General features: G+C 40.7%; 1 protein-coding gene and 1 long non-coding RNA gene across 3 annotated transcripts; one reads left to right on the plus strand and one right to left on the minus strand.

Moving 5' to 3' along the window:
* Positions 1-327: 327 nt before the first annotated feature.
* Positions 328-2,977, minus strand: LOC310746163. Its single transcript, XR_014540499.1, has 4 exons — positions 2,855-2,977; positions 2,485-2,602; positions 2,058-2,245; positions 328-1,309 (listed from the first exon to the last, which is right to left on the minus strand). It is a non-coding gene; the product is annotated as an uncharacterized lncRNA (long non-coding RNA).
* On the plus strand, positions 2,441-27,740 carry STAM2 (signal transducing adaptor molecule 2). 2 transcript variants are annotated; one of them, XM_083579213.1, is made up of 14 exons: positions 2,441-2,964; positions 9,676-9,760; positions 11,520-11,595; positions 11,830-11,925; positions 12,908-13,054; positions 15,060-15,129; positions 16,900-17,086; positions 19,557-19,651; positions 20,413-20,498; positions 20,639-20,726; positions 20,931-20,985; positions 22,003-22,156; positions 24,077-24,231; positions 24,350-27,740. In XM_083579213.1, the coding sequence occupies exons 1-14, from the start codon at positions 2,925-2,927 to the stop codon at positions 24,564-24,566; spliced, it is 1,551 nt and encodes a 516-aa protein (XP_083435339.1). In that variant the 5' UTR covers positions 2,441-2,924; the 3' UTR covers positions 24,567-27,740. The 2 variants fall into 2 exon arrangements, with proteins under 2 accessions (XP_083435339.1, XP_083435340.1); XM_083579214.1 differs by having other exon boundaries at positions 2,731-2,964; positions 16,966-17,086.

Raw genomic sequence — 27,740 nt, forward strand, 5'->3', positions numbered from 1 at the left:
ACTTTGCTTCAGGATGAGAACAGAAATCGGGCTCCGGCAGCACGGCGGCAGCAGGAGGCCCCATTAGCTAAAGTGGTGCTTCAGGTTATGGACAATTTCAGGTTAAGAACGGACCTCCGGAATGAATTAAGTACTTAACCCGAGGTACCACTGTACAACCATTCCCCAGGTCCTGAAGGACCATTTCTCCTTCAGGGAAAAATATCCTGCCAAGGACAGCCAAACAGGGATTTTCTTGCCAGAAAGGAGAGGTTTGATAATTAAAACCACCACAAAATTTGCTGAGCAAGTCCTATGAGGAATACAAACAAACATAAGAGATGTCACTCAAACAAATGTAATTTTATTGGAATCTGAAATACAGAAATGACAATGAACACGTTTTTGTGCAGAGAGACTAACAAGTCAAAGAAATAAGGATGGATGTTTTTAATAAACTGGACGCCAACAGCACTATTTATTAAAGTTAGAGGGCATAATATAATTTTAAAAATACCATTACTGGATCTAAAGCCCAGGAATTCACTAATGTGGAAGTGAATACTGCTGCCCTTGCTGGTACAGTTGTCATTTTCATCAGCGACTCTTGGGCAGAAAAAGTGCCCTGTGTAGCCAATGTTTTCTTTCCTTGAACAGTTTTCTTCTCCTTTGCCATAGCTGATTCCATGCCCAAGCAGATTCATTATTTGTGTTGCTTATTTACCACATGTTAAGTGCATGTAACAAGATGCAGGACAACTAGCTCTGTAACTGGCTGTTGAGTGAATAAGCCTGCTAGTTAGAGACAAGTAACCAAACTTTTGTTGACATAGACTCCGGTAATACTACTGCAAATCCTGTAGCTCTGTCAAACATTCACAGCAGGGCTTAAGCTGAAAGCTGTAACATTAAATATGTTTGGGTTTGGATCAAAGTCCTCCAGATCATTCAGAAAGTCATTGGGATTCTTAGACATGCCCAACCGCTTTCCCATACGGTTAGGTATCATGTTCTCACAGGTATTACATTTAAGCTCATAGCCAAGCCCTCTCCAGAAATGGATGCATGGATATGAATGCATGTTCTTGGATCTGTGAAATGAAACTATATAAAGTTTAGCAGGATTTATACACTACTATAAATGCATACACTCTAAACAGTTTACATGAAATGGTATAAAGCATTCATTAAAAATAGCAGTGGGTGGAATTCAACATTGTGCTAAGGCAATCAATCCGCCATGGGAAATATTTGGGGTTGCCAGATGGAACAGTCTCTCCTTTCCTTCCTTTGTGCAGTTTTGGAGGTTCTATCAAACCGATCAGTGAGGCTGGAGTGGGGGGCAAATAAAAATAGACTTTAAAAGAGTAGGCATAATAAAATTATCAGAATTATCTCTGAGATCATCTAGAGGAGTGTCATTAGTTGCCCCTTGTGTTTCAGAAGCACAACTAGTTTCAACCTGAGGTTGGACATTTAGTGTCATCGGTCCCATGCTGTCAAAGACTTTTCTAGCTAAGATTCAGCTTCTAGATTCAGCTGGTATCCTCACTGACAACTTACAGGTACCTCTTTGAAGACTGCTCCTTATGTCAACAGTCCTATTCAGTTGTTTACACTTTTTAAAGATAAGCCAGTCATTTTTATGATCATTCTGTATTGTTTTTATTGTGCTTGTAAATTTTGTTGTACACCCTACCAATATTTTATGCGACGGGTGGGCTATAAATACTAGCATAAATAAAGGATAATAAATAAGAATATAAATTTAAAAAGCAGACTTTTTAAAGACGGAACAAAAAAGTTTGAAGCAGAACATATGAACTATGAACTTTCTCTTGATCAAAATAGGGATGTCCTATTCCATAGTAATAATAAAAATTTTACTTTTTACACTCTGCCCATCTGACTGGGTAGCCCCAGCCCCTCTGGGTGGCTACCAACATATGTAAAAACATAATAAAACATGAAACACTTAAAAAATTCCTTATACAAGGCTGCCTTCAGATGTCTTCTTAAAAGTTATATAGTTACTTATTTCCTTTGTTCGGGTTCCGCATAACGCAATACCCTCCAACCTTTCTCCAATGAAAATACGGATCAAATCAGAAACCGGGACGGCTGCTGTAAATTTGGGACCGTCCCTGGAAAATAGAGACACTTGGAGGGTCTGCAGTCTGCACTGGACCCACTGATGTCCGTCAGAACTCTGCGAAATGTGCCACGTTCACACGGAAGCAGATGCCACAGATTCCAACCGCACCTGCTGCGAAGTCAAGTAAAACAGCAGCCTTGATGCCAAGCAAACGTGCAGCGCAGGGCTGGCGCCACAATTCCCGAGAGCGCCATTGCTTTCTCTGCCAAGCTTCTCCCTCCTGCCCTCTTCCCCTAGAAGTCGCTCTGCCACTTCTCACCTCTATGGTTGAAGCCCCCTCTACATTTTGCATTGGAATTGCCAGGTGCGCGCGACTCTTCCATTCCCCCCCCCCCACACACACGCCCTACCTCTGCGTGATGGGTCTTCTGTTCAAGGACCAACCGATGCAGGGTGCCCAACGAACCGCCTGACTATTCCTTCCCCTCTTCGTCTACTCCCTTCGGAAACGGCGACGCCGGGATAAACCTGCGGCATTAAAAAGAGACCATGGCTAAATTCCCTTTCTCAGCCCTTATGGACTGGCCCTCTCGCCTTCCTTCCCGCGCCAGGATAACTCAGGCGACTGTGTAGACGTAACGCAAACTGAGGGGGCGGGGACGGAGGCGAGGTGGGGTCCTTACGGAGCGGGCGGAAGAGGAAGTAGAGCGGAAAGGGAGCCGAGGGCGGGGCGGAGCTGTGCTGAGACGGGGGTAGCTGCGCACCGAGTCGCTTCCTTACCTGGGGGCAGCAGCCGGGCCCGAGCGCCCCGGAGGGTTCGCCGTTCGCCGCCATTATTATAATAGCCACCATGCCTCTCTTCGCCTCCAACCCCTTCGAGCAGGATGTGGGTGAGTCCCGGCGGGTGGGATCTGCAGCCCACCCCCCTCCGCCTGGGAAAACAGGGTCGCGAGGGGTCGCTGGGCTTCAGCAGGCAGCCCAAGTGCCCACGGGAAAGAGGGGCCGGGGCTCCGGGGCGCCGCGCCGAGGCAGCTGACCCCGGGGCGGGGCCGGGAGGGAGAAGGGAGGAATGAACCCGGCGATCCCTGTTTCCCGGGAGGCTCTCTTGGGCAAGAGGCCCGGTGACACAACCGGCAGTTCCTGTTGGCCCCTGGGGACGACGTTGCAGCAACGCTTCCTGGGAGGGGGGGTGGGGGTGTCCCCGGGGTGGGGGGTCCCCGCGTGGACCAAGGCCGAGGGGCGCGACCCTGGGCTCCCTCGTTCCTTTCCTCTCCACCCTCCCCAATTGTTTTGGGTTACAAACACTAAAGGAAGCCGCTAAAGACCTTTCGGGGACTTTTTGCTGCGTTGAGGTTGCAACCTTGGGCAGGCGAATAAGAGGGGCGTCTAGTGTTGGGGATCGATGCCGGAGTGGAAGCGGGCACCTCTTAAGTATAAGAGGGGTTGGTGGGGGTTGAGGATGTCCGCAGGCGCTCAAAGCTGCGGTGAAGTTATTCCTCTTCCCTGCGTTAGAGAGTTGTTTGGCCCGTTTCTTAGATACATAGAGGAATCGCGTTCGTTTATTCCCCAGAGCTGGTGCTCCTTCTATTAAATACCTCGTTGGCTGTGAGCTACCTAGAGGAATACAGTGGTACCTCAGGTTACATACACTTCAGATTACATACGCTTCAGGTTACAGACTCCGCTAACCCAGAAATAGTGCTTCAGGTTAAGAACTTTGCTTCAGGATGAGAACAGAAATCGTGGTCCAGCGATGTGGCAGCAGCAGGAGGCCCTGTTAGCTAAAGTGGTGCTTCAGGTTGAGAACAGTTTCAGGTTAAGTACGGACTTCCGGAACAAATTAAGTCCTTAACCTGAGGTACCACTGTAAGGGTAAAAGCCCCCCCCCCAATCACCCATTGTTCCAGGCGCGTTTTTGGGACTGGGAATTTCATGAGCGCCAGCAGTTTCTGAGCTTTGCACCTAAGATTTCAGATTAAAACTGTAGAGTGGAAGGAAAGGAGGACCCTTTTCTGCCTCCCCACTTCCAGCAACTCTCCGAAAACTGAAGAAGAGACCCTGTTAAGAATATTGGTGAGATAGGCAGGGGAAGACCTAAAAATAACCGTAATATTTTAGCTGCAGTTCATTCATTTCCAGCTTTGTAGTCTTGTTGCAAAAAATCATGCCTAGACGTTATGTTGTTGCGCCCATAACCCAGGTTTAAGGTGCCGTTTAGCTCCTAGCTTTCATATCTCCGTTTCTAACACTGTCCATCGCCACCACCGTGGTGCAAGACTGGAACTGAGAACTAATAGCTTGCTGAAATTCTAAGACGAACAAGGGTTTTAACCTGGCGGGTAGTTCCAGCAGTTAAACTACTGGATCGCTTCGTTCATAAGCATTCAGGCCATAATGGTGCTGGAGACAGAGATATGCGGCAGTTTCTCATGCAGTTCCTTCTCCCAATATATCATATTGACATAACTATTCAGATAACTGGGAGTAGGGGACTGGGGAAATAGGCAGGGAGTCTTGCATGGCTGACCTTGGTTTGACAACCTAGACATTGCAAGAACAGATATGCTTGTACCAAGACTTCTGGAAGTATCGAGGCCAGGCTTCTTGCACTCATTTGCCTTCTGTGCGAGGGTACAGTTAAATTATTCAAAAACAGACTTCTAGAGATTTAATCTTAACCTTGTGCCTTCCTGTACTTTCACTGTACTGTCTCTCACGCTGTCAAATAAATGTGTTTTGGATCTTAAATAAATATTGTTAGTGGTCTTGGTAATAATTTGGATGCCATGATTAAAAGCTCAACATATCTGGAAGGAACACTACACCTGGAGTTTATTAGTCAACAGACCATATATCAACAGACATGACAGGACACTTTTCTCCTCATTTACAGTGACATCAACTGTGGTCAGCTGCTTGCTTTTGTCATTCCTGGTTGGTGGATATTTTGAAACCTGAGAACAGGCACCTTTTTTACAAGCTGTCTTGTGCTGTAAAAGTTGTGAAATTAGTGGCATTAACCTCTGTGTGTCTTTCAAACTTAGGCCTAAAGGGGAAAAAAGCATTGCTTCCCACATTCTCTAGTAGCATCTGCAATGGGATTTTAAATTATGTGTTTCTAAAACCACTATTTCAACAAAAATGTATAAGGCAGGAAAATAATCTTGAATCCTTTCTGTAGCTTCTCTGCACACGTATGCTTGCACTGTACTGAAGTTTATTGTTTTTGACAATTGTTTTTTTAGATCTAAGGGGTTCTTTAAAAATCACAGAGGAATTGGATATCTTAATAGTCTATTGCAGATGGTAATTCAGATACTCTTAGAAAATGTGGGAAGCCAAAATACATGGATGACAGCACTCTCTTCTGCTAGAGGTTCAGCTGTTGAGCTTCCTAGGATAAGGCTAATATGTAGGGAGTTGAACGCAGATGGACTTTGATTTCTGGCACAAGCTCTTCTTCAGTCAACATTATTAAAAGCATACACCAGTTACATCAAACAAAAAAGTTAAGTGATTTGCTCGCTCTTCATAAAACACCATGATAGTGGAAAAGATAGTAATGTACTGTAGTTGGGCGAAAGCATTCTCTTATGATCCATTCCTTTTCTGTTATACGTAGATTGCTTTATATGCATATAATAGAGCAATCTGGAAACCTGCCAACCTTTCATGTCAGATGATAGGACCCTGTTGGTTCCTATGTCCTTACAGAAAAATATACATGGTTCAACAACCTTTGCTTTAGGCTAAGCAGCTCTTTTTCATGAAGAAGAAGAGAAGAGGGGTTTGGATTTGATATCCCGCCTTTCACTCCATTTAAGGAGTCTCAAAGCGGCTAATATTCTCCTTTCCCTTCCTCCCCCACAACAAACACTCTGTGAGGTGAGTGGGGCTGAGAGACTTCAAAGAAGTGTGACTGGCCCAAGGACACCCAGCAGCTGCATGTGGAGGAGCGGAGACACGACCCCAGTTCCCCAGATTACAGGACTACCGCTCTTAACCACTACACCACACTGGCACTGGCTGATTGCATACATACTGAGTTGATAATATAGAATATCTGAATTAAGTGGAGAATGAATTGGCATTTCTATTATTGGAGACTAGAATATTTAATTGAATTAATTACCAGAAACTAGCAAATTTGCTAGAACACTTAGTATAAAAGTGAATGCTTTAAATATGCTGATCATCTGGATGTGTTTTGTTGAAACCTGCAGTCTTTTTTTTTTATAACTTGTTGCAAACTAGTCAGGAGTGTATGCTTTAGTAATTGGTTCACAATTATTTTTTGTTTTGTCATACAATAAGACACCTTTTATGTGTTGGCGGCTGTCTTTATTTAGTATTTGGATCCAAGAAAATATAAGATGATTAAGTCACTATCGCCCTCTGTTCTTTCTCCAAACCAAGTAGATCCCTATAAATATGCATTGTCATGCTAATTTGCATAGTATCTTGTTAAACTGCACAAGTTTAACGTGGTTCTCCATCTGGCAGGCATGTTGTTGTTAAAAAAGGCAGTTACAACTTCAGTTAGTGCAAAGAAACAGGTGTCCGTGTGCATAGCCCTAGCTTAGTGAGGTACCACACACAGAAAGGGATGCTGCATTGATAGTTGATCTCCTTTTCTCTCTCCTTTACCCACTGAATAGTTGATCATTGCAAATATGGCTTTATGAGCACAGTCTTAACAGCTGAGTCAGGGGAAGGAACCGTGTACAGTACTTCCCACAATTTCTGCTAGAGACAAGCACAAACATGGAAGCATTGGAAATGGGAACAAATGTGCATGTAGCATTTTACTCAAATTATCGTATTTTTTGCTCTATAAGACTCACTTTTTCCCTCCTAAAAAGTAAGGGGAAATGTGTGTGCATCTTATGGAGCAAATGCAGGCTGCGCAGCTATCCCAGAAGCCAGAACAGTAAGAGGGATTGCTGCTTTCACTGCACAGCGATCCCTCTTGCTGTTCTGGCTTCTGAGATTCAGAATATTTTTTTTCTTGTTTTCCTCCTCCAAAAACTAGGTGCGTCTTGTGGTCTGGTGCGCCTTATAGAGTGAAAAATATGGTAGAACCTTTCTCAGTCATACATTTATTTAAAGTGTGATAGTTCCTAGTACAAGATAATTTTGTTAGCTTTCAGTGAGTCCCCCTTTTTTTTTACTGAAAAGTTGATATTTCTGTGATTATATATCTTAATTGGGTATGTTGAAGTTAATGGAAGTACTAATTGTTTGATTTTACAATGTATGGGCCTTCCCCAACACAGCTACCCATGAGGTCTCACTGTTATCTGAGCTTCTGGTAGTTATGGCACTGTTCACTTTTTTCTGAATGCATAAATAGGGGGTATGGTTTACTCCTCCATCCTAAAAGATTTACAGTACTTGTAGAATGGATAAGAATTCTTTATTCTCCTAGGAGTACCACCCCTAATATTTCTGCTTGAATTAACTGTTCTTCATGCGCCTCCTGATTGGAGCAATGGTTGAGGCAGCAAAGCAGTTGGCATTTCCTGTGTTACATTTCTTAATTGGGGATGACTTGGATGCAGAAGTAGGGCAGCAGGAACTGTATCAGGAAGAGACAAGACCAGAGGGTTAAACATTCCAAAATAAAACAGTCAACCTACTTTTGTGGGTGGATATTTCAGGCACACAGGAGCCTTTGATTTCCTGTGCCATACAGCTTGGAACTTAACTGCCTTAGCGTGGAATTTGAAAATTGGTGGATAAAAATCAAGGCAAAACATTAATACACTTATTTCTGAAACTTAGTATGTATATATGTGTGTGTGTTTGTGTAATATTTTATTAAAGCTTTTTCATAATACAATAAGCTAAAAAAAAACTAATAGAAATAAATACAAAAACAGAGAAAGAGAAAAGAAAACATAAGAGTCCTCTCTCAAAGGTAGCTCTTAACCCGTGTCACCCTCAGAAAGTGGTGGAGCCTCCCAACTCTCACCTGGGAATTTTTTCTTCTCCCACTCTCTCATCCTGGGAGGTCTTCCCTTCCCTGCCTCTCACTCAGGGTCCTTCCACCAATTCAGGGTCTTTTGTGCATGTGAAATCCTTAGACCCCAATAACAGCAGAGGACACCAAAGTAAAGAAAAATAACCAAAGAGAAGTAAACTCATTTTCAAACCAGCTTCTGATGTTCTTTTAACAGAGGAACAACAGAGGAAGCTACTTTATGATGGAGTTAAACCATTGGTCCGTCTATCTCAGCATGACTGGCATCAGGTCTCCAGAGTCTCTGCTGAGGTTTATGTCTATCCCTACTTGGAGATGCTGGGAATTAATCCAACCCAGGATCTTTTGCATGCAGTGCAGATGCTCTACAACTGAGCCATAACCCTTTGATTTAATAGTTAGCTAGCCCTTCTTTTGATAGCAGGGGGCAGTGCAAAATTATGGAATTGATCATTCTATATCATTTCACAGCTGTTGACTAGGGATAAGGAAGATCTGGCTTTCTGGATGTTGTTGGATTCCAACTCCCAGTTATAAGGAGTTATGGAAGTTGCAGTGCAGCGGAGTTGGGAGGGCACCATTGATGCTGTTGGCATTGGTTGGCAGTGCTATGCTTTGAAGTTGCTCTAAAGGAGGAGTCTGTTAACAAACACACAGATCAGATCTTGAGAGTCTCTCATACATCGCTTGGACAGACAGCAATTTCAAGAGAATTTACAGTTTTCACAAGGGAAATGCCTCATTTATTTGCCTATGATTTCTGAGCTCTAAACAAAGTTCTGTGATCCAGTGCTGGTGCTTGTTCAAGCTTTGTTTTGTCCCTACTTCTTGCCCAATAAATGGGTGGAATCCCGTTCATGCTGTTGTGCAAGTGCTTTGGAGCCAGCAGGAGGTGTCCATTAAAGGGAAGGGAGTGATCTTTGCCAATTTCCCCCATCCTCCTGTAGTCCTGAACCCTCCAGAACAGATTCTCAGGGAAGTTGAGAACTGCAGGAGGTGGGTCAGGTCATCTTCCAGCTTCTACTCCGTCTCCACAAAGCAGAGAATTAACTCCAGCGCTTCCCTAAGATGCAAAGTAGTTATTTGATTTGTAAATACGTTTAAGAAGTTTTAAGTTGTTGCCTTAAAGGCAGCAACATTACTTGCTGTAAGCCAATCCTGCTGTAATCTCTTCTCCATTATATTATGAAAGAACTGAGAATTTTAAAAACTAAATACTTGTGCTGCAAACTACTTTTTGGACATACCCATCCTACAGTTTGGTTTAAAAAATATGAATAACAGATACATTAGATTTGTACCCACCTCTAAAGAGTTAATGTACAAAATTTCATATGTTTACACTTGGGTAAAGCAGGTATGAAAGAGATGCCTTTTCAGACTAAACAGATCACAGAAAATGATGACCTTGTAACTGCAGTTCTGTGGGGAGGTTTTTTTCCATTGCACTGAGAAATGTGTGTCTCCTTATGGTGGGAACGAAAAAACTGCTTCTGAAGTTTATAGCTTTGGGAGCATATACAGAATAAAAAGCAGTTGTTTTGCTAGTGGCAGTTCTAACAGAGAGTATATGTGTTTGAAAAGGTGTTGATTCTCAAAGCACTATTTTTCTTTATAGAAAAAGCCACAAATGAGTACAACACAGCTGAAGACTGGGGAGTTATTATGGATATATGTGACAAAGTTGGAAGCACTCCTAATGGGTAAGACGCTTCGTCCTGTCTGCCGGCTCTCGCTGAATGTCATTTTATGTTTCTGCTGAGTAATCTGTGTTTCCTGTGCCCAGATCTGATAGGTAGCTCTATTCATTCCAGTCCATTCAGGCTGGTATACACAGTAATGTGCTTATGTTAAAACTCATCTTGTACAAAAAATCAGATCCATTTAAGATGCAAAGAGAAAATGTAACTAGGTCACTTGAGAAACTGTCCAGGTTGTTAAGCAAATTCTCTTTCTGTTGTGAAGTAGCAGAATTTTTTTAACCTAGAGTTTCCAGTAAATGCCAGTGTTGTTTAGATGAACTTTTTTTCCTTGTAATTGTCTTCCAGAACTCTTGGACTCTTGGTTCTCATTCTTTTTGGCAGCTTTTATTTTTATTTTTTTTACCAAAAATGCATGCAAGATATATTTGCTTGCTTTCAGACTAAATTGTAAGAAGAAGTAAAATGTGTGCTTGGATGTGACTGTGCTTTATTCAAGCTTCGAAAGCATTTGGTACCTATTTTGTTTGAGCAACTAAAAATGTATACCAAATTGTGTTTAATGATATTGCTTTTTTTTTTTAGCAGTCCACCTTCTGGTGGCAAATAGCACTGCCTAACTTAAAACTACAATTTTGCAAGTGCTAAAAAGCAGCCAAAAGACAGAAGAGAGGTGAGGCCTTTTCAGACCTTCAAATTCTGTATTGGATCAGCATGTGAAAGGGGAGCAGAGATACATCTCATGATTGACAGTATGTGTGCAGTTTATAACCCTGCCTTTTCAGGGTTCCCAGTCTTGCGGAGAAAACCTTTAGTGTGTAGGCTGTCTGAACACAGATCCTATCAATGTGTGGAAGAAGGGGGTAATTAATAGGTGTGATCCAGCTTCCCATTCACACATTGACTCTTTGCAGAATTTGAAGGTCTGAAAAAAAGGCTGTTGGAGCTTCCCTTTGCAACATGAATGGTAGGATTGTGTCCCAAAACTTTGGTTTTCAGTGTCTTTTTCCTTCCAATATTTCCTGTCTCCTTTTCAGTTAAGTCAAGTGTGGGCAATCTTGTTGATATTCCTTTGGAGAAGGTAGTCGGGTGTGTGTGTGTGATCAGAGTGCACCCCTTTCTCAAACCAGAGCGTACACCCACCATCACCATCCATTCACACAAACACACCCTCTGTCCTCTCCCCCTTCTCTCTCACATACACACTACCTGGAGAGATGTGTGCCACTGTTTCCCACATATTTCATGTCGCAGGCTCACCCCGTCAGTGATAGAGAAAGAGGTTTGAGCAGGCAAGCAGAGCCTGCCTGATGGCCCTTCTCTTCCTCCACTCCATGGTCTGCTCTGTGAGAGTGGGGAGGGAGCCACCGGTCTTGAGGAGAACAGAGTTGAGTGAAGGGAGTGGGAAGATGCTGGCTCTTCTGCCTTCAACTCTGCTCTTTTTAAGGCTGGCAACCCTCATCCCGTCAGCTCTTCGTGTTTTGAATACAACCAAGAGAGAAAACCCTGGAGTCCACAAAGTAATGGGATGTCTTTCCCATTGCCCAGAGCAACCAAAAGTCACTCCAGGTGTCAGAAGAAGGGGATGGTCAGGGGAGGTGCCCAACTTTGGGTGGCAGTGACAGGAAGATTGGGGAAGATGAGGGGAATAGGTGGCAGTGACAGGAAGATTGGGGGAGGGAGGGGAATAGGCATGCAGGTTGCCATCATGCGAATTAAGTGATTGAAATAAGAGTCTGAAAAATGATATTGTTTTATCTAGAGCAAAAGATTGCCTCAAAGCCATTTTGAAGAGAGTAAATCACAAGGTACCCCATGTTGCTCTGCAGGCACTAACTGTAAGTATAATACATACTTATTTTATGAAAAAGGTTAAAACAGTTCTTTTTAATAATAAGGCTCTATGAGAGTGGGGAGGGAGCCACTAGATGATCGCTTTTGAATTCTATTTAATATCTGTAGATGATGTAGTAAATCTTTGTTATGGCCAATACCTTCGTCACTGCTTACATCTTGTTATTTTATGTGGTTATTTTCATCTACTAATTTTTGCCTTCAATTTCACTTGTTAGCTATTGGGAGCCTGTGTTTCAAACTGTGGAAAGATTTTTCACTTAGAAATTTGCTCTCGCGACTTTGCCAGTGAAGTACGAGTTATTATAAACAAGGTAAGGTTCTAATATGCTCCATATTTAATAAAAGCCAATGGGTAGAAATTCATTGTTATGGTGTCTATACATCTGTCCAATAGACTGCTGATATTTAACTTAGGTTGCAGAAAGGGACAAATTGAACAGAACTGATAGGGCAGAGAGATGAGTGGAAGAGACTAAACCATGAAATGATTTTCCACAGCAGTATTCCATTATGGACTGCAATGAAGAAAACATAACATGCAGTATCTGAATTGGCAACTGTCATGCAGGAATGACAGACCGTGAGAAATCAGGTAGATCTTAACCCTGCACAGTAGTAGAGCCGGAAGAGCAAAATATTTGCACGTAAGCACATAATAAACCCGAATAATGGTATTTATAACCAGTAGGAGCCAGCGGGGGCGTGTTGCTCACCCGTCTTCTGAATACAGTGTGTTGCTTGCTGCAGCAGGGAGTTCAACACAGTGCAGGCCCAGTGTGAATACTGTGTTGGGCCTGTTGGACTGGCTCTGCTGTGGCATCTGAGCCACCCTACCACTGCCATTTCCCATTCCCTCTCAGAAAGCAGCAGCAACATGCCCCGTTTGGAAGATGGGGAGCAACAGATCACACACACACACCCCAGTTCTACATTCTGCTATTGCGTATGTGAACATGTTGTGGACATATTATCAGTGCTGCATTGACCTCTAGATTTTAGTACGAGGCAATTTAAACATAGGCCATGATCCAAAGAGCTAGTTTAGCCTAATGGCATTTATTTCCTTCAGGGGGCCTTTCCCCACCTTAAACAGCAGACCCTTACACCATTTCACAATTTCTTTTTTTTTGAAACTCCCTTCAGTTTCAGAAGAGGTGTGGCGCAAGCCCCAAATCCCCCCAGGCCTTCAGAGCTAATTTGGGTGGTTCTTCGGATCCTAGCCACAACACTTTAAAAATCAAAATTGGCCTTGTAGATTGTGCTGTAAAACCGGGCTTGTTTGTGTCTTTTTAGGGTCATCCTAAAGTATGTGAAAAGTTAAAAGCTTTAATGGTTGAATGGTCAGAAGAATTTCAGAAAGACCCACAGTTTAGTCTAATATCAGCAACTATTAAATCTCTTAAGGAAGAAGGGGTTACATTTCCTACCTCTGCATCACAGGTAAGAGGCTAGAGTTATAACTTTTTCGGCATGTTTACAATTTTGCAGATACATGAGGACATTTTAAGTAAAACACAGAATATTTTGACATGCTTGATTTTCAGTAAATGCCTGGTTTTCATAGCGAGACAGAATTTTACCCTGCATCTGAATAAACAATTATCAAATGTATATTTCATCCTTTTAAAAAGATTTGTATTTCCTGGCTAGTTTACAAATATCTAAATATACTCCGTTATTTAAGAAATGCTATTAAAGCAACATAATTTTATACTATGATTCTTATGGCCAAGATGAAGAACTGTAGCATAGCTAAACTCATGACCCTGATGAATGCAGGTGCGTAAAGTGGGAACTTTAAAACCAAGCCCCACCGACTGCTGTTTATTGTATATAGCCTTATCGATCTGCTAATGAATTCCAAACCTCAACAAAAAGAAGGGGTGAGTGGGTTGTGGTAGCGCTATGAAAAATCAGTATGTGTGACAAACTATTTGCCATACAGGGCAAAAGAAACAGGAGGAGGACACCAGCAGGTGCTAGAAAGCAATGTATTTTGAAGAAATACTCTGGTCTAATGCATTTTTTGGAGGGAAACTTTTCAAGGTCTGCTCTGCTTACTCTGTTACCGACTTGGGTCACTCTGGAGGCAGCGAGCAAAGGTGCTTGGAGTGGGGGGAATCGTTTATCAGTATTACTTGTGACAGGGCTAACCTGCATGTATTGTGATGCTAGTACCAAATACTGACTCTACCTTACAAGGTTTTTGTAAGAATTACTGAGATAATGTAGATGAAGCGCTATGAACTCGTGAAGTACGTTATAGAAATGCTATGCGTTGCTACCCTCTCTTATCACTGCTTCTGCTCCCACACATTCCCTCTTTCTTAGCCCAGTCTCAGTCTCAGTCAGTTTTATTGCACATAGCCAAAGGCTGCCGCAATATACATAGAATTATTTAACAATTAAAAGAAAATATACTGAATTGATAAAAAAGACTTAAAACATTTATATTATTAAAACATTACGTACTCTAAACAGAGCTATAAAAGTACCCCAGTGTACAAATAAAAACATTAAACAATAAAATTCATAAGCTAAAATCATCACATGGTCACTAATGTTAAAAACAATATCAATTAATACAGTGTGCAATTTATACTCAGAGTTTGGTGACAAAGTTAGAGCATAGCCTGAGGTAGATAGATAGGATCAAATAAATTCATCTCTTTCTTAGCAAATCATAGGTTTCAGTTGTTTCTATCCTGGACAAACTGTGGTTTGCCTCAAAATAGAGAGCCAAGGACCAAATTGATGTGTGCAATAAATAAATAAATTTATTTATACATACATACCCCCGCCCATCTGGCTGGGTTTCCCCACCCGCTCTGGGCGGCTCCCAACCAAATATTAAAAACACAGTACAGCCTTAAACATTGAAAACATCCCTAAACAGGGCTGCCTTCAGATGTCTTTTAAAAGTTAAGATAGTTGCTTGTTGCCTTGATATCTGACAGGAGGACATTCCACAGGGCAGGCGCCACTACCAAGAAGGCCCTCTGCCTGGTTCCCTGTAACCTTACTTCTCACAGTGAGGGAACCGCCAGAAGGCCCTCGGCGTTGGACCTCAGTGTCCGGGCAGAACGATGGGGGTGGAGATGCTCCTTCAGGTACGAGCGAGCACATGAGTCCAAACTCATTCACATAATACTTAGCCTTAGGTGTAATTCTCTTGAGGCTTGAGTTGGCATTTTGTCTAGAGGCAGTATATACCATTACCTTGTGACGGAAATGCTGGAAGTTGAGATGACACTGAAGAGTTCCTATCCAAAATCTGTGTTCCTAGCACCTCTTGAGATTCCTGTCCTTTCTTGTTTTAAACAAGTTTTAAAAATGCTTACCACAAGGCAGCTACATCAGTATCACTGCTGTTTTTAAAGTACAAGCAAATATAGAACTTTTTTCCACTTGGTGTGGTATATTAATATTGCCAGTACATTTACAGAGTCCCTCAGCTGTTGCCAAGAATGGTGCATCATCAAGCAAAAACAAAGAGGATGAAGATATAGCTAAAGGTAAAGTATTAGTCACCATGTATCTTGAGCAGTATAACATTTAAAGTGTTTCTAAGCTTATGCTTGGAGATGTGTTTTGATGCCTAAAATGCACAACATGTTCCATTTAAAGAAGACTGAACAATGAGGTGGAAACGGGTTAGGAAATGGAAGACAAAGAGAAAAGTGAGCAGTTATTTTCTTAGGGGGGGGGAGTAGGGAAAATTCAAGTTTTGTACCTCAGAAAAGGCATATTCTTTTGGAGCTATTCTTCCCTTCAATTGAGCTCTTGGGATGCTTGTCTCTTCTAACAATTTTCTGTTAGTGCTGTCATTCTGTTTTGCTAGTTGTCAAGAACTAAGAATTAGTTTCTAAAGCTTGTAAGCAGCTTGAGGTCTGAGACCTTTCACGCTCATAGCAGTGGTGAATGACTTAAGAAGCTCTTTGTGAGCTGGAGTAATTCAGCTAATTTACACAAAATTATATAGTGTACGTTTAACCCCACTTGCATTTTGTTCTCGCCAGAGTAGCCTTCTTGAGAAATACTGGGTTATGACTCAAGTTTAATGAACATCTTTTTGCCTTTTTGTTTTGAATACTTTAATATTTTTCCATCAACTTATCAGTTTGTAGCTAGAAGCTCTGGAACTTCAATTTGTATGCACTGTTTTTTGGGTGTATCAATTTAAAGTGACTTGCAAACTGTAGGCTTTTAGTCCTTACTGTATATTATTATGGGCCCTGTTGAAGAACCTGCATGCAGATTATTTCCTGTTGCTTCTTTAAGATCATTGTAAATAGCGGGCTCAGTCAGTCAAGTTTTCCAACAATCATTTTGCTTACCAGACATTTGACTAATACTTGGTTAATCAGTAATGTATTTGCAATTCGATTTTTTATCTGAGTAATACTTAAGATTGTGTAATAATTATAAGTATTTGTATGATAAACTGAAACCGGTTTAGACCAACTATTCCTAGCTATGCTATTATTAATTTTAAAAATCACAGTATGCATCAACAACCTTTATAGCATTGGTTGTTATTATTATTTATTAAATTTATATACCGCCCTACACCCACAGGTCTCAGGGTGGTTCACAGGATAAAATCAGAATATAAAACCACAAAATACATAAGCAAAACAAAAACAACCCAGTAACACCCCCCATGGCTTTCCACAGGTACAAAAAGAATAGGATGCTTTAGATAGTGCTATCTCCACCATCTAGAATGCCCCCCCGTCCGCCAGAGAACCCTCATTGATCCACATTGGATGGGATAGAGATTACAGTTTGAATGCCTTATCATCCCTGTGTGATGTGAGGAGTTCGGAATAAGCTGCTGCCTTGTTTTTAACTAAGTTTTCTTGAGCATGGTTTAAGTGGGGTTCTGACACATCATCTTTTAACCCAGTGCTGGGATTAGTACCCAGTTCAGAGAGCCTTGTATTCAAAATTAAGCTCCATGCAACGCTGTTGTGAGCTAGGATCTCTGCACTCCTTGGACCCTAGGAGCTAGATGTTGGGAAGGGATCTCAAGTTTATTAAGGTTGAAATGTTTGAGGTTTTTATGAAAACTGTTTTATCTGGGTTTTACCTTTATTACTCTTCTCTCCCCCCCCCTTTTTTTTTGGATACCACTATGGTATCACTGCAGTGTATAGCGCTTTATTAATATCCCTAACAATAAATAAATAACTACTTTATGGTAGAAAATAAAACTGCTGTTAACACATTTCATCATTATTTGGAACATTATAAAAGGCATTTCTTTGTTTTCCAAACCATAGCTATTGAATTATCTTTGCAAGAGCAAAAACAACAAACAGAAACAAAACCTTTATACCCACCTGTAGAAGTTCACTCAAGCAATCAGAAAATTTCAAGAAAGGTGCGCGCCTTATATGACTTTGAAGCTGTCGAGGACAATGAACTCACCTTTAAGAGTGGAGATATAATTGTTGTTTTGGACGACAGGTATGTTATACTTTGAGACCTCTATCTGTAGAGAGGGCTGCTGAACTAAACTTATTTACTGTTTAGGGAAGTTTTTTAATGACTGGTGTTTCAATGTGTTTTTAATCTCCTGTTGGAAGCCGCCGAGAATGGCTGGGGAGACCTAGCCAGCTGGGTGGGGTATAAGTAATATAATATATTATTATTATTATCATCATCATCATCATCATCATCATTTATTATTATTACTACTACTACTACTACTCTGTACGGGTTGTAGCCGACAAAGTTCTACTAAGAGTAGATCCATTGACATCAATGAACCTAAATTTGTCATGCCCATTCATTTCACTGGATCTACTCTGAATATGACTTAACATTGGATACCACCGTGTATGCCATATTACTGCATGCTCATTATGCTTTGAACCCCTGTGATCATTGTAAAACTTCCTTGGACACCCAAAAAGCATTTAGATAAATTCTTAAATCTTTGTGATGGGTTTCTTCTCAAAATACAAGGGGGTTCTGTGCTTGATCAGAATCTTCATGTGTGTGTAAGCCACAAGGAACCCTTTGAGGCAAGATTAGCTTACATTCATCTTTTCATCTCTAAACTCTACAACTCTACTTTGCCCTGCTTCCCAGGCAAAGGGTGTCATCCACTGGCATCTGTGTTCTGGAGAGCCCCAATCATCTGGCCCAGATGTGGGGGGAGCGCAGGTAGGGGGAGAAGAGGGGCAGGTCCTGTTGTAAGAGAGGAAATTTGCCCAAATGAATTTCATCCGTAGGATTGTTCTTCAATTGCAGGAAGACACTCTGAAGCCAAACCAAAGCGCCAGGCTGCAGTATTGGTTTGGATAGAAGTTCTGTTGAAATTAATACAACTTTGAAATAGAAATGTTCTGGATTGTGATATGGACTGATACTGTAGCTGTCCCAGCTTTTGAATCATGGAGCCATTTCTTTATTGCCACCACCAGAAGTGTTCTTTAGCAACTGTGTTGTTGTTGTTTTTTTTAAAAAGTGAGGTGCTTCCAGAGGTTTACTGATTTAAAAGCGCTTCACTCAAGTCTTGCGGAGGAAAGCATGGCGACTTTCATGAGCCTTAGACTTGTGTGATGTCCCCTCCCCTTTCTTTCTGTGTGGCTGCGAGAAAGCGTTTTCACCTGCCATTTTCAACTAACTGGTTTATAGTTGTGTCGGAACCTCAGATTGCGGTTAATCTTTATGGTGGATTATTTATTTATTTGTGTCCTGCTTACATGCCTCAATGGCTTTTGAGCGGTTTACAGCTATAAAATCAATTATGAAATGCCCATGCATAATTAAAACACACAATGAAACAATTCCTTCAAAGCATTTAAAACATACATCAAAATAAGCAGTTTAAAAGTACAATTAAAGCAATTAGATCAGGAAGTTCAAGTTCAGAGGAATGCTTGTCTAATGAGATGTGTCTTCAAGACCTGGTGCAATGCCAGTACTGGCAAAATTGGCTGGGTTCAATTTGCTGTTCTTAATGCCCTAATCCTAATGCCCTTAATTGGGCAGAGGAGCAGAAGATGGTTTGTTGGGCAACATGCTCCAGTATTCTTAGGGACTTTTAAATATTAATAATGTAATTGTTGTTGTTGTTGTTGTTGTTATTTATTATGCCCTGCCCATCTGACTGGGTTGCCCCAGCTGCTCTGGGCAGCTTCCAACAAAAATACAGAGGCAAACAGTGTTTGTCCGCAGACAGCTTCCGGATCATGTGGCCAGCATGACTAAGCCGCTTCTGGCGAACCAGAGCAGTGCACGGAAACGGCATTTACCTTCCCAGTGGAGCAGTTCCTATTTTTCTACTTGCACTTGACGTGCTTTTGAACTGCTAGGTTGGCAGGAGCTGGGACCGAGCAATGGGAGCTCACCCCGTCGCGGGGATTCGAACAGCCGACCTTCTGATCGGCAAGCCCTAGGCTCTGTAACACATGTAAAACAGCTATAGTTACATGCTAATTCATAAACCTGAATGCATAGTAAGGATTGTATATTAAATGACTTAACTGAATTTGTTTCATTCATTCATTGTTTCATTTGTTTCAACCTCTGAGGTTTTGGAGAACACTTATGAGATTTAAACATTAGAGAAAATAGAAAGACGGTGTCAAATACACACAGAGAACAAATATTTAGGCTTTTGCTTCTACGGATTTTTTAGGAGGGTTTTTTCCAAGTGTTTTCTTGTGTCAGTTTGGTACCTTGTAGCAGATGCTGGGCATTTTGCAGATCTGTCCCTACAGTGCTTTGCTTGTCTTGCAGAGCAAGCGGTTGTGGTTTGTTTCTGTGGCTTATCTTTAATGGAGCTATGAATGGCAGAAGGCAAGTTATAGAAAGTATTCACTTGTAAATTAAGAGCCTATCCTAGGGATTTGTAGGGAAACAGGTGAGGGACAGTATATTGCAGTTGACTGTTTTGTGTAATAAAATGTAAATCTTTATTGCTCAGTGATGCCAATTGGTGGAAAGGAGAAAATCACAGAGGAATAGGATTGTTTCCATCTAATTTTGTGACCTCTAACTTAAACGATGAGCCTGAGTCAGGTAAGCAGAATAAAAAAAGCTGGTATTGAAAGCACTTTAAAAGTCACACATAAAGTATTATCCCAGTTTGATGTAGGAACGTACCATGAAATTTAATGACTTGTCCAAAGTCACTAAGTACCCTGGGAATTGGCTCTAATCCTCTTGACTCACAATGCCTAATTGTGCTCTGATTGCTAAATCGTTTTTACCCTATGCAATATGACAGAAGATCTTGCATTTTTATGAGCAGTAACTTCCCATATGTCTTGTCAGTGGCATTATTATTTCAAGACAAGACTATTTCACTTGCTGTGAAGCCACAGATGGAGGCGGGATGAAAATGTGAGAATAGATAGTTCTCAACGCTCGGTTGCAACCTAATCAAAAAGTTTGGTGTTGCCAAACGAAAACATTGAACTATCACAAGTCAAACTGCTAAAAGTCATGATATGAAATGGCTTTTAATTTGCCATCTGGGTTTTGAGCTCAGTGCATTTGTGTTTTAAAATAAGTGTCGTACACCACAAGAGCAGAATTTAAAACTTATTTTTCCGTGTGTGAAGAGTTGCTGCATGTAGGAAAATTTAAGCAGAGATTTCTGTCCCAGCCTGTAGCTGTATTGAACTTGAATTTGTTTTTATAGGCATTTTTATTGTTGGGTGTTTTTGGTTTTAATTTGCTTCAGGCTGTTTTATTGGGAAGTGATTCAGAAACACAAACAAACAAACTGCTTGGAAAACATTTTAGATTGAGAAACTCATGCTATCATGTTCTCTTAGCTGCAACTGTGGAGAAAAGTTCTTCTGCTGAAGACACAACAGAGGAAGTTACAAAAGCTGAGCCGGAGCCCGTTTACATAGATGAGGTGTGTGGTTGCTTTCAACTAGTACAAAGTCTCATTAGATACTACTTCCTTGAAGAAGCTATTGAATTTTGACTGAGTTTGGGAACTTGCAGTGCTAAGAGTTCTGCATGCCTTTCTAGTGATTTTTTTTTGTCTTTCAGAGTAAGATGGATAAGGCATTACAGTTACTCCAGAGCATAGATCCATCGGACCCTAAACCTGATTCTCCTGATCTCCTGGATTTAGAAGGTATTTTTGATTGCCAATAAATGTGCTAGCAGTCCTATTCCAGAATCCATTGTCCTTTGTTCAATAAGCTAAGTGGCAGTCTGGGAGAAAGGTGGGAGGTGAGACTCCCCTATCACTATGCATACCAGCCCCATTTATATCGCTTGCAGTCTCCTCAGCTATGAACATTTAACTGAACAAATATCAATATTTGTATATTCTCAGATATCTGCCAACAGATGGGTCCCATGATAGATGAAAAACTAGAAGAAATTGATAGGTAAGACAGTCGAGCAGTATGTGTGAGTAAAATGGGAATGTATTCTTAAGCAGCACATAGAAGACTTAAGACTGCCATGTTTTCTCTATAGACCTCTTTCAACTTATCAAGGCTTGTTTAGCAGCTTGAAACAAGACATTAGCTTTGTTGTACTTACATGCACAAGCAAAGAAGAGGACAATTCAGGCTGCAAATAGGTTTGGAATGTGGGACTCTTTGTGGGTTTACTAGAACCCACCTGTAAGATGGTGTAGGTCTAGCCATCTTAATTTGTTTCTGCGTTCCCAGCAGATGACCACTTCCTGCAATTTGGTTGAGTGTTGAATGAAGGCATAATGGGGGAGGGATATTAACTATGGGGGTAGCGCTATCAGTAGAACAAACCAAGTGGATTTTGGTCTTTTGGAAACAGATATAAATCCCAATTATTTTCATCTTCTCTCTCCCACCCCTCACCCCCTAACGTTGTTTGGATAGCTTATAAACTTAGCTGTTGAATTTTAGAAATCCTGCAGATTTAACAGTCATGTCTCCTGTCATAGCCTTCAACTGTATTGTTTGTCCCCTCTTGATGGAGAAGTATCGTGGGGGTGTATAGCTAAGTTCTTTCTTAAACGGTTCCGGGAATTGCTTGTGTAAAACTGCTAGGTAACTTTAGGAAGCTCATGTATCCTGTAGAGCAGCCTTTGCCAACATGGGAACCTCTCAATACTTTGGACTAAAGGTCCTACCATCCTCAATCCATCATGGGCAGTGGTTGGCAATGGTATGAGTTGTGGTCTACAACATCTGAAGGCGCTCGGTTGAAGAAGACTGCATGATAACTATGGGAACTGAGCAAAGGGTTGGGTGTGTTGCAGGGAAACATGATGTAGAGACTCCTCCTCAGACTTGGTATTGAGAAGCAAACACCTTCTTTCCAAGTCACTTCTTAACCTCACAGGCTGCACATTAATGTCTAGCACACGGACAAGTGCATAACTGCAAACACTTGACTTAACACTCTTTTTGAACTAGGAAGCACTCGGAATTGTCTGAACTAAATGTTAAAGCCTTGGAAGCTTTGGAGCTCTACAACAAACTGATGAATGAAGCGCCTATGTATTCCTCATACTCAAAGATGCATTCATCTGCACCCTATCCACCCACGTCCGCTGGTGTTCCAGTGCAGGTCAGTGTCCCTGTCTAGCAAGGATTCTTTTGAGAACAGTTGCTGCAATGCAAGCTCCATTAACAACTTAAGATTTTAAGGTTTCTGAATCCTGCTGCATTACATGTCAACATACACGCAAGCGAAACAGCATTGATAACTACTATTTATTTCTCCCACAGCTATTTCTTTCTTTTTTTAACCCATACCACATAGTTAACAGATTTCAGAGACTGCTTTAATTGTAAATTTCTTGTAGGCTTGGATCCAAAGAGGGGAGCAGGTTCTGTGTTTCTCCCCCTGAATCCTAACTCCGCTTTCCTGAGAATAAGCTCCATTGAATTCAGTTAGACTTATTTCTGAGTAGGCATGGTTAAGATTGTGTTGTATGACCGTATTTGCAAAATAATTGTTTTTACACCACCTCCTTCCTGGGGGAGCTACAGTTGGGTGGGTGGGGGTGTTGCAAAATAAGATCCAAGCCAGTAAGTTTTCCAAGTTAAACAGTGTTTTCATTGTGGCTTTGCAAATCAGGTGGATAGATTTACTTGTTCAAGCTTTACATTGATGAGCAGTCTAGTTAAAAGGCTTGTGGGCTAGCTGATAGTGGGACTTAGGAATTAGACACACTGCAGTACAAAATTTTGGGTGATACACCAGCATTGCAATGTTTTTATGTTGACACCAAATAATAAGTAAAATAAAAGAGATCTGTTGGTGCACATGTTTTGAGTTGTAGTGTTGAGATTTTTGACAGTGAAGTGTATCTTGGAAGGACAAAAGCAGTGTTGTCCAGTAAAGTATTGATTTCTCTTGCTTGTTCCTTTGGGCTACAAGTTCTCTGTGTGCTGAATTAAATAACTTGAAAATTCACTCCAAACACTCATGTTTGCTTTAATAAACTTAAGGGAGTGGGGAGAGGAAAATGTGCAGGCAATAATTAAGTGCAAAAAAGGGGGGGAGTGGCTGCATATATTAGGTGGATTTTACATAATCAGTGTGGAAAGAATAGTTACTATGGTAACTGCCACATCAAAGATGATGCATTTAGCTATTATGTATTGCAGTGAACTCTTAAAAATAATAGAAGATTGATTATATTGGGGGGTGTAAAGGAAATTATGAGTATTAGACATCTTAAATTCTAATATTCCTGTCATTTGAAAATAATGCTGCTTCCTGATGAGGATTAAAAACCAGTGATAGCTATAGTTAAGGGGCCAACAGTCATACTAAGAGCAGCCCCACTGAAATCATTGGATAAGTCAATTTATTTCAGTGGGTTCAATCTGAGTATGGTTTAGATGGTTATCACCTTAAGGTCCTAGTAGAATATGGCTTTTGTTGGAACAAGACCTGAATATTTTATTCGTTAGACTTTTTTTCCTACTCTTCTTCCAAGGAGCTTGGAACAGCAACCATGGTTTTCTTCCCACCTGCTCTATCCTCAGAGTAACCTTGTGAGGCAGATTAATTTGGGGGAAATGATTGCCTAAGGCAGGCATAGGCAAACTCCGACCCTCCAGATGTTTGGGACTACAATTCCCATCATTCCTGATCACTGATCTTGTTATCTAGGGATGATGGGAATTGTAGTCCCAAACATCTGGAGGGCCGGACTTTGCCGTTACCTGGCAAATTTTGTGACCGAGTGAGGATTTAAGCCTGTGTATAACCACCACATTGTGATAGAAGCTTAGAGGAAGCTGCTTGAACCATGATGGTGCAATAATGACCTTGATGCTATGCTATAAAATACCTGCTCTTTCTTTCTTTTTATTCCCTCAAGGAACAATTCCTGCGAGTTTTAAAAACCACAGCTTTAGTGCAGTGCTTTTGCCACATACAAAACTGGCCATAGCTTTTGTGTGTGTGCTACCCCCTCTTGGTTTTTTACCTGTGCAATTTCAGACTCGTAATGTTGTTCTCTTTCCATTGCAGTCCTATCCCATGCACCCTCACAGTAGGAACTATGTGGTTCATGGTGTTCCTCAAGGCTACAATCCAGGAAGTGATCAGATTGGTCCACTGAGGTCCTTGCCACCAACTATAAATTCTTCAGTAACTTCTCAACCTGGTCAGGCAGCTTATTTAAGGTATTCTATCAACAAAGCTGTATTGAAGATGTCTTGCAAATGGCGTAATCTTTCTAGGGTTGCCATTTGTTTTGCATGTTGACAAAATGTCTTTTTTCCTTTTCTTTTTGTATTTCAGCACCGGTCTAGAATCTACTGCTGCTTACATGAACCAGAATTCTTGCCTTCCGCCTCCTAATACAGTCCCTTATGCCCAACAAATGGGTATGCCTATGGATATGTTCACATACCAGAACAATGCCTCCAGTTTGCCTCAAGGAACATGCTATCCAGCAGTTCCAGCTCATTCCCTTACACAGCAGCGAACAAATTACCATCAACAGCCTCTCCTGTGAAAATGCAGTCTGTTCCTGAAAACAGTTTTGGATGTTGCTGACCCTTGTCATTTAAATTGTCCCTCCATTGATTTAAAAGGATGCTTCTGCTCAAGGGAAAAGACAGCCAAGCAATTTCAAAGTTAAAAAAGTTAATTCAAGTTTAAAACTCTTTTTTTCTTCTTGCAAAGCTGCTTAAATAAGGGGAGCTGCTAATGTGTTAAAAGGCCTTCAGCGCCCTGCCTTGCATAGTGGTCTATCAGCTCTACTCCCTATTTATAATGAAGCCTCTCTAGAGTAACTTTTCCTTGTGCTACGTTTCATAAGAAAAAGCTTGAAAGCAAGTTTATATGTGCATCTCTTCCTGTTCATTCTTTCCAGAGTTTATTAATGACATTGTTTTTATGGAACCTTTAAGTCTGAAGTGGTATCTTGAAACCCAATTAGTTTAGCTAATTTGCTTTTCAGTTTGCACCCCTGCTAGAACATCTTAACAGATTGCATTTTATGATTGTACAATAAAGCAGTTGTAAATTTGGGAGAAGAAAATTTTGAATGACAGCAGTTAATGGACTTTTATGGTTTCTGCCAGATTGGATTTCTTATTTGCATTTCTCAGAAAACTAGTGCTACTTATTGCTGAGGAGTAGTTCTTATTCCCTGTCTAAGAAGAGAAGAGTCTCAAGATTGCATTTTTAGTATGTAAATTAATTTCCAAGCACAAGTTACTCTGATGGAACTAGACCTTTTGCTCTGTCTTCTCTCTCTGCTTTCATTCAGTGGTTTTGCTGAATACTTATTTGCATGAAAGAGAAATCTTTCATATTGGGAAGGCAACATTTATGCCACAATTTATTCACAGCAGCGATCTAGGAGCAGATGTCATCTTCTTGGCCTCAACTAGCAAATACACATTTTTAAGAGTTAAGCATCTAAAATAAATATCATGCAAAACTATAATTGCAGTGTTCAGGGATCAGAAAGACTCCTGCCCTGACAGAAAATGAAAGGAAAGATTCTGTGTTTTCTGTAGGTTCATTACTTCCTTGTTGACCATTTACTTATCCAACTGTTTAACATAATCATCTTTAATATATTGTTTATAGGTTACATATGGATGAACCGTACTCTGCAAGCAGGGTGGGTAGTGAAATGAACTAATGATTTAGCCTGAGCAAAAGGTAATGATGGAACATGAAAATCGAAAGGCATTTATACTTTGGTTTCAGAGCCCTTCTCAAATATGCACCGTCTGTTGTACAAATACCTGTTATTTCGTAGTGAGGTCTGTGTTTGTCTAACTCAAACCTGCCTGTTGTCAAGTGGCCCTTTCACTTCCTATACTGGTGCTAAATAGGCTGTTCAGAAGCATGTTAGTGATCAGCTGCAGTTCCATTTTGGACCAATATTTGTGTGTGTGTGTGTGTGTGTGTGTGTGTTTTTCTTTCTTCTGGAACACTTGCTTAGTTGATCATCTAGCCATGGTGGTTTCCTTTCTGTATAGAATGGGAAATGGGGCTCAAATTAGCCTTTTCTGTTTTCAAAACTGAATTAGTTTCAAAAGGTGTTCTTTTAGAATCCTTATTAAGAGCCGGCCCAGTTTCCCCACCGCCACCTCTCTCAGCCCAAACATTTGATAAAGGAAATGAAGACTTTTTGATGAGTATGTAACTCCTTCATATTAATAAATTACATAATCAGTTTTTATTGATTCACAATCTTTGATACTACATTAAGTGGTGCCCAAATTTTGACTGTGATGTTAAGCTGAAGCAACATTTTTCATGGTATTTTGTTCTTTATATATAATATATAAATAGTATGTGTGTGTATATATATATCCACTTGTCTGATATTTTATACACAACATTATATATACTCATTCTCTAAAAAAAAATCAGTGAAATTTTATACATAGCTGCATTTTGCATTATTGCTAGTTGCTGTAATCTTACAATACATTTATGCAGGTTGTATATATGTATAAATTCTGATGTTGAAATTGTGTATTTAGTGTACTGGTGACAATGGGATCATCTTTCCCTCTTCTCTTTTCTAGACTAAAACATTATTTATTGCTGAGGTGTGATCATAATTATGCTGCCAAAGGAACTGACTACAGATTTCCATAGGGCCCAGACTCCATTGACATCAATGAGTGCTTAGCTATTGATTTGAATGGACTTCAGAATGTACTGCAGGCATTACACCTATTTTTATATTAAAAGCAAATCCTTTGCTTTTCACATGTTAACTATTTAAGTAGAAATTCTGACAGTTTGTAATAAGGGTGGTATTGTGGTTTGTTTCATGGGTGTTAAAATAAGGTACAGTTTCTTCTTGGTCATTTTGTTACCTTAAATTGTATACAAATGTTTTTCCCTATCTGAATGTTGCCCAAGGGCATTTGTCCAATCCATATTGCCACCTGACTCAAGCTTCTTCTTCTTCCTCTTCCTCTTCCTCTTCCTCTTCCTCTTCCTCTTCCTCTTCCTCTTTTTTTAAAAAGGTTAACACATAAAATTAACAATAAGTTCCCCAAGACCTTGGCATCTATATGCATTCCAGTGTTTCTCCCCCACCCCAATAAATATTTAAATGGCTAATCTTCTAAATCTTTTGCTCTTTATGTGCTTATTTGGTTTTCATTTGTACCCTTTCCATGCCCTGCAAACATCTAGCATAACCTGCTGAAAGATTGCCAGTTAAGGGATGGCTATGTCATGCTATAACTGAAGACCTTTCCCTTATTATCTATGCATCATTTCTCAAGTGTTTTGCAGTGTTTCACAATGTTAAGCATAACCAAGTTTTCTTTGCTATAAACTTAGTTTGTACAAGGCTTGACTGTCTTTCCCTTGGAATAACCTTAATCCTTCCATAGCAGTAGATTAAATTATTTTGCTCTTGAGCTAACTGGTGAAAGAAAAAGGGATGAAATGGAGCACTGGAATTGGTGGAATGCCTTCCAAATATGTACTGTTCAAGAAGTTCCCTGTTGTGGTTGCTTGTCCATGTTCAGACTTATGTTTTCTCCCCATACCACAAAATAGTTTCTGGGTGTTTTTACACGATACTATGTTCAAGCAACCGTCAGTATTAACAATTGGAGATCTGATCATATTAAATATCCATCCAGATTCTTGTCTACAACATGTTTGGGCTGACTTGGGCAAATAAAACTTGTTTAACAAA

Source organism: Podarcis filfolensis, assembly GCF_964270895.1.
Source record: "Podarcis filfolensis genome assembly, chromosome: 1".
In the NCBI taxonomy this organism is placed as follows: domain Eukaryota; kingdom Metazoa; phylum Chordata; class Lepidosauria; order Squamata; family Lacertidae; genus Podarcis; species Podarcis filfolensis.

Excerpts from the sequence above, each read along its gene's own strand:
- STAM2 (XM_083579213.1), top strand. The coding sequence starts at position 2,925 with ATGCCTCTCTTCGCCTCCAACCCCTTCGAGCAGGATGTGG. Across the intron at positions 9,761-11,519 it reads GTTGGAAGCACTCCTAATGG|AGCAAAAGATTGCCTCAAAG; the intron begins GTAAGACGCTTC and ends TGTTTTATCTAG. Across the intron at positions 19,652-20,412 it reads AAACGATGAGCCTGAGTCAG|CTGCAACTGTGGAGAAAAGT; the intron begins GTAAGCAGAATA and ends ATGTTCTCTTAG.